This window comes from Garra rufa, chromosome 20, assembly GCF_049309525.1.
Source record: "Garra rufa chromosome 20, GarRuf1.0, whole genome shotgun sequence".
NCBI lineage: Eukaryota > Metazoa > Chordata > Actinopteri > Cypriniformes > Cyprinidae > Garra > Garra rufa.
The window spans coordinates 2,632,984-2,640,158 of NC_133380.1; the positions used below are offsets into that span (position 1 = coordinate 2,632,984).

General features: G+C 25.9%; 1 protein-coding gene across 1 annotated transcript in view; it reads left to right on the top strand.

The window, feature by feature from the left end:
* The first annotated feature begins 282 nt into the window (after window positions 1–282).
* The window catches only part of LOC141294284 (ERO1-like protein beta), an 18,611-nt gene continuing 11,718 nt past the window's right edge, over window positions 283–7,175 (top strand). Inside the window, exon 1 of the mRNA XM_073826358.1 lies at window positions 283–322. Within this exon, the coding sequence (XP_073682459.1) occupies window positions 283–322 (40 nt within the window). The remainder of the gene's footprint in view (window positions 323–7,175) is intronic.

Sequence of the window (7,175 nt, forward strand, 5' to 3'; positions counted from 1 at the left end):
TTTGTTCATGCATCCATCCATCTATCTGTCTATCAATCATTTTGTCTCTGAAACATATAAACATTCAAACTTTACTTTGTTGTTTTCACTCTGCTTTCTTAGATGCTAATTCACATTGCTGTTCTGCATTCAGTTTTTTCATCTCAATTTGGTTTAATCTTGTGGTCTGTGATCTGAGAGGTGTTTGAGAAGTGCTGATATGAAGGTTGTTCATCTGTACCTGAATCTGTCAGCGGCGTACGTGACGGTCGGTGATTTCTGTGCCACCTACGGCTCGGCTTAATGCGGACGGCCATATGGCTCCAATCGGATGTCAGATCAGGTGTGAGATGATCACGAGTCAAGGACACCAGCGTCCTCACGTCTCACTGTCCGTTTGCTCAAATCACCATCACTGGGAGAAAACAACCAGATGAAAGTGTCTGTTGAATTATAGAAAGATAAAATTAGATTAGATTAAACACGCTAGTTTCACAGAATAAATTCGGAATGATTAAATTTCTTCAATAGATCAGCAATGAGTCAAAATTACAAAAGTAAAAATAAAAAGATTTTAAATAAAAACAAAAAATTAAAAGATTATATGTAAAATAAAACACTAAACATACAATTATAAAAAAGTAAACAAAATAAACATCTGAAAAAATACAAAAACATGCTGAAGAAAATTACAAATGCACAAAAATACACAAAAAAGTAAAATAAAAAACTTAAAATAAAAACAAAAAATATATAAAACTAAAAAATAAAACAAATCAAAATGAAACACTAAACATACAATTATAAAAAGTTAACAAAATAAACAATACTTAAAATCAAAGCAAATGAAAATAAAACACTAAATCATGTATATAATTATAAAAATGCTAAATTCAAATACACAAACAAAAAAGCGTTACAAAAAATAAATACAACAAAAAACTGTAAAATAAAAATAAAATATAAAAAATATTTAAACAAAGAAAAAACTTTACAAAAAATATATACAAGCAAAAAGCTTTAACTAAAATAAAATTAAATAAAAAAAAGATAGAAAAATATTTTAATATTCAAAATATTATTAGAAACTATAAAAAAGTAAATAAAAACAAACATTTTAAAAATACAAAACACATGCTGAACAAAATTACAAAATGCACAAAAATACAAAAAATTCAAAATAAAAAACTTAAAATATATACAAAAAATTTGAAATACATAAAATTAAAATTAGAAAAATAAAACAAAAATAAAACACTAAACATACAAAAATAAACAACACTTATAAAATAAAGCTAATGAAATTAAATCACTAAAAAATGTGTAAAATTATAAAAATGGAAAATTTTAAATACACAAACAAAAATATTTACAAAAAATATTAATAGAAACTATAAATGTGTAAAAAAAACATGCTGAAAATTACAAAATGTACAAAAGTTAATAAAAAAAATAAAAACAATATCTTACAAAAATCTTACAAAAATATGTAAGATTTAAATTTATGAAATATATACAAAAATAAAAATTCTTAAAGTAAAAAAAGAATACAAAATTGTAAATAAAAAAATATTTTTTAAATAAAAAATAAAACACGCTGAACAAAATTACAAAACAGTTAAAATAAAAAAAATGTAAAATAAAAACAAAAATTAAAAGATTATGTCAAATTAAAATAAAACAAATCAACAAATCAAAATAAAACACTAAACATACAATTATAAAAAGTAAACAAAATATATACAAAAATAAAAATTCTTAAAATTATAAACGTCAAATTAATTTAATAAATAAATCTGTTTTAAAATAATAAGTTTAATATAAATAAAAAGTATAGTAATACTTCTGGTAGATATTTTAGGAAAGCAAAAACTTCTGATTTCATGTGGTCTAGAAAGAGGAATTACTGTTTAAAAAAAAATAATAATAAATTTTACTAAAGTCATATTTAAGTTGAAAACAACACTCAATAGAGGAATTATGCTTTATATCCATATACGTAGCCAAAATAAATGTTTTGTCCTTGCATGGAAGTGATTTCAGCACTTTTCTTTAGGTCAGAAATGCACCAAACATCTCCAAACTCCTTAATCATCAACCTGATATTGAAGCTTTCTGAGGGTTTGACTGAAGGTCTATCATTTCCAGAAACTCGAGGCCTGGTTTTACCTCTCGATTGCATCTGAACTCTTTTCCATGTTTTTTTTTCCATCATAAAGCGCTCCGGCTCTGCAGCATTAATGAGTTTCTCATTACAGTAATGCGGCTCAAATCTGCTGCCAGCCGCTGAGGGCATGTTTGTGTCTGCGGACGACGACACGCGTGTGGAAATGATGTTTGCACATGTGAAGATTACAGACGGGGTCCCGTGAGAGCCCATCAAGACCAAAGGGTTCAATTCGCTGTGAACATGCTGTACTCGTTTACTCCTCATTAACATCACTCACATTGAAGGATATCTAGAAACAATTCTGCTTTTTTCTAATGCAAGAGGAAAAAAAAAAAGAAAAAAAAAGTAATTGCAACTTTTTAACTTTTTATTAGAAGTAAAACTTAAACTTATAAATAAAAAAGAAAAATGTTAAATTTGTTTAAAATTAATAAATTATGATTAACACTAAACAGAAATAAATAACTAATTAAAATGACAATTGCACATGAAATTACTAAAACTTAAAGAAGAACTTAAGAAAAAGTTTCAACAAATCAAAATTATTATAATAACTCTATAATTCTAAATCAAAATGAAAATAATTTACAAAATAAATACAACCAAAAAGCTTTAACTAAAAAAAAATAAAGAAACAGAAAATCTAAAAATATTTAAATATTCAAATATTAATAGAAACTATAAAAATGTAAATAAAAACAAACATTTTAAAAATACAAAACATATGCTGAACAAAATTACAAAATGTACAAAAAAAAGTAAAATAAAAAACTTAAGATAAAAACAAAAAACAAAAATAAAAATACCTTAAAAATTAAACAAATCTAAATAAAACACTATAAAAGTTAACAAAAATAAACAATACTTAAAATAAAAGCTAATGGAATTAAATCACTAAGAAATGTGTAATATTATAAAAATGCAAAATTTAAATACACAAACAAAAATATTTATAAAAATATTAATAGAAACTATAAATATGTAAATAAAAACAAACATTCAAAAAAACATCCTGGTAACTAACTGAAATACAATAAATTTAAGTTGGTGTACCAAAATTACTAAATTATAAAATTTAGTTACAAAAGCACATAAAATGACTAAAACTGAAAAAAAAAAAAATTTAAAAAAATCTAAACAATTTAAAATGATTATAATAGATAATTCTATAATAGACGATTCTAAATCAAAATTAAAATAATTTAGAATGAAGTTAATATATAATTAAAAATTTGAAATGTTGCCCTGGCAACTAACCGAAATACAATAAATTTAAGTTGGTGAACTAAAATGACTAAATTATAATTAACACCAAATAGAAATAAAATTGAATTAAAACTACAAAAGCACATAAAAGCACAAAAAATTTAAATGTAAACAATTCAAAATAATTCTAATAGATAATTCTATAATAGACAATTCTAAATCAAAATGAAAATAATTTAGAATGAGGTTAAAAGTAATAAAAATGACAAAAGTACATGACAAAATTACTAAAATGTGACAAAAAAGACAAAATTACAAAATAAAAAAATTGAAAATCAAAATGTAAATAATTCTAACAGATAATTACATAATAGAAAATTCTAAATCAAAATCTAAATGAAAAAATGAGAAATGTTGTCTTTGCAACTGAAATACTAAGTTTAATTTAGTTTACCAAAATGACAAAATTATAATATAAAATTTTAATTAAATTAAAAAGGCTAAAACATATATATAGAATTAATGCTAAATATAAATATTAAAAAAGTAATACAAACTACAAAAGCACATGACAAAATTACTAAAATGTAACAAATGGACAAAATTACAAAATTAAAAAAACTGAAAATATAAGCTAAATCAAAATGTAAATAATTCTAATAGATAATTCTATAACTATAATTCTACATAAAAATAGAAATAGAACTGCAACTGAAGTACTGTAAGTTTAATTTAGTGTACCAAAATGAAAAAAATTACAATATAAAATTTAAATCAAAACTACAAAGGCTGAAACGTATAGAATTAATGCTAAATAGAAATATTTTAAAAAGTCAAAAAAATTCAGAACTGTGAGTTTATAGCTCACAATTTCTTAAAATTGCACAAAAAAATGTCTGAATTCAGAATTGCAAGAAAAATATCAGAATTGTACGATTAAAAAAAAGTCACAATTAGATTTACATTATTTTTTCAACCATTAATGAATGCAAATTTAGTTTTCTAACTACATTAAGTTTACATTACTATGGTTGGACTTTTAGTCCAAGAAGTGCACGTTTCATTACAAATTACATATTTGATATCAACATTCAGACAACTTCCTTCAAAAACTACTTCCTTATTTAGTGTCCTCCGAACACAAGACACCCTGCAAAGATAACCAAGACTTGAGAAATCCTCTGAAAGTAGGTTAAAGATGGTTTTGGTGGAGCACAGGAAAATATCAGCAGACTTTTCCATTGTGTGACTGGCCTGCTGTGCACTAACAGCGTTTCCAGACATGGATGGACAGGCCGGCTCATTATATCTGCAACTTTCCCTTTCGCTAATCAGACACAGCCTGCTCTGTCAAAGCACACAAACCTACACACACATAAACACACACACGTTTGCTGGGAGTTTCCTGTGACGTTACACTTCCCTTTCTGAAATCAATGGGGAATGTTGAGCTTGAGCAATCATGACTTGACTTTTCCTCACACAGCTTCTTTTTGTCATAGAAAATCAATCTGAAGTTACTAGAGTTCAGAAAACATCATCACAACCGCAACAGAAAACAGTCAAATCAAGTGAGATGATGAAAAATGCGGTTTCACACTGATGAATGGGGATTTTGTTCATAAGAAATGGACTTACATTTCACAATCCAAGAATCTGACAGCAAATCTGGGATTAAAAATGAAATGAAAATAATTTGTATTCAGTGCTGTTTCTATTTGACCAATCCAGTTACTTAGTAAAAAAAAAAAAAAAAGAAGAATTTTAAGTAATTAAAAATCAAAATTAAGAATTATAATTATAAATTATAAAATTAAATAAAAATACATAAATAAATAGGTAAATGAATCACTTCATTGTTATTGTGAATACAAACTAAAACTAAAAACTGCTTAAATATTAATGTAAATATTAGATGAAAAACTCACACTTAAATTAAATTAGTAAAAAAATGAAAAGAATTCAAATTAAACTTAAATTTAATCAATAAAAAAGAAAATTAAGAATTATAATTGCAAATTATAATTAAGAAATAAAATTTAATTTAAAAAATAAGTAAATGAGTCACTTTATTGTTATTGTAAATATTAGATGAAAAATTCACACTTAAACTAAATTAGTAAAAAAAATTAAAGAAATAAAATTATTAAATAGATACAATTTTAAATTAAGAAATAATTATAAATTATAATTAAGAATTACAATTTTATTTAAAAAATAAGTAAATGAGTCACTTTATTGTTATTGTAAATATTAGATGAAAAATTCACACTTAAACTAAATTAGTAAAAAAAATTAAAGAAAAAAAATTATTAAATAGATACAATTTTAAATTAAGAAATAATTATAAATTATAATTAAGAATTACAATTTCATTTAAAAAATAAGTAAATGAGTCACTTCATTGTTATTGTAACAAAGTAAAACTAAAAACTGCTTAAATATTAAATTAATGTAAATATTAGATGAAAAACTTAACACTTAAATAACAGAATTAGTTTAAAAATGTAAACAATTACAATTAAATTAAATAAATAAATTAACATTAAATTAAGAATTATGATTATAATTAAGAATTAAAATAAAACAAAATTAATTACAAAAAATAAATTAAATTAAGAATTAATTAAATAAAAATAAATAAATAGGTAAATAGGTAAATAAAATAGGAGTCACTTCATTGTTATTGTAAATAAAAACTAATACAAAAAAAAAAATACAAACATTAACCACGCAATAAATTGAATAAAGTTTAAGCTGGTGTACTAAACAACTAAATTATAATATATAATTTAACCATGACCACAGGACATGGTTCCAGTAATTCATGCTCTTGGATTGGTTGTCTTCAGCAAACTGTTTGTGGGCTTTCTTGTGAGCCAGCTTCCTTCTGGGACGATGCCTATGCAAACCGACTTGGTCTGAGCACTGACAAACCTTCTACTTCTGCAACCATTAAAGCAATGCTGGCAGCACTCATGCATCTGTTTTTTAAAGCAGGTTCTGCACTTGACGCACAGAACGAGTGCTCAACTTCGTTGATCGACCCTTGCAAGGCCTGTTCCGAATGGAGCCCATCTTGGAAACCTCTGTATGACTCTGACCACTGTAGTGTAACTCGGTTTCAGGATGTTACTGAACCTCTAATAGCCTTAGCCATCTTTGTGGAGAACAACAACTCAAATCCTCAGAGAGTTCTTTGCCATGAGATGCCATGTTGAACATCCAGTGGTCAGTATGAGAGAATTGTACTCAAAGCATCAAATTTTAACTGCTGTAATACAAGATACACAACTTTGCATGATCCTATCAAGCAGTGGCTGTGCATGCTTAAACAACACACTGCTGTACTTAGGGTGTACTCACTTTTGTTGCCAGCTATTTTGACAATAATGGCTGTATGTTGAGTTATTTTCAGAGGACTGTAAATCTATACTGCTGTACAAGCTGCACATTGACTACTCGAAAATATATGCAAGTTTCATTTCTATAGTATTGTCCCTTGAGAAGATATACTACAATGGTTGCTGAAATGTGAGGGGTGTACTCACTTTTGTGACATACTGTATATGTTACACATATCGTAATTATGAAAAAAATAAGAAGTAGAAGCATTGGTGACCTGCGGCTGCCAGTCAGAAGATCACATGATGTTTTGCTTTTCGGCCCAGCTGAGTGTGTGTGTGTGTGTGTGTGTGTGTGTGTGTGTGTGTGTGTGTGTGTGTGTGTGTGTGTGTGTAAAAGTGTGTGAACTCAGCAGGGCCGCTGAACTGGCAGGCAGACAGTTTTTCCTGTTAGAACACGACGGGATGTTTCCAGG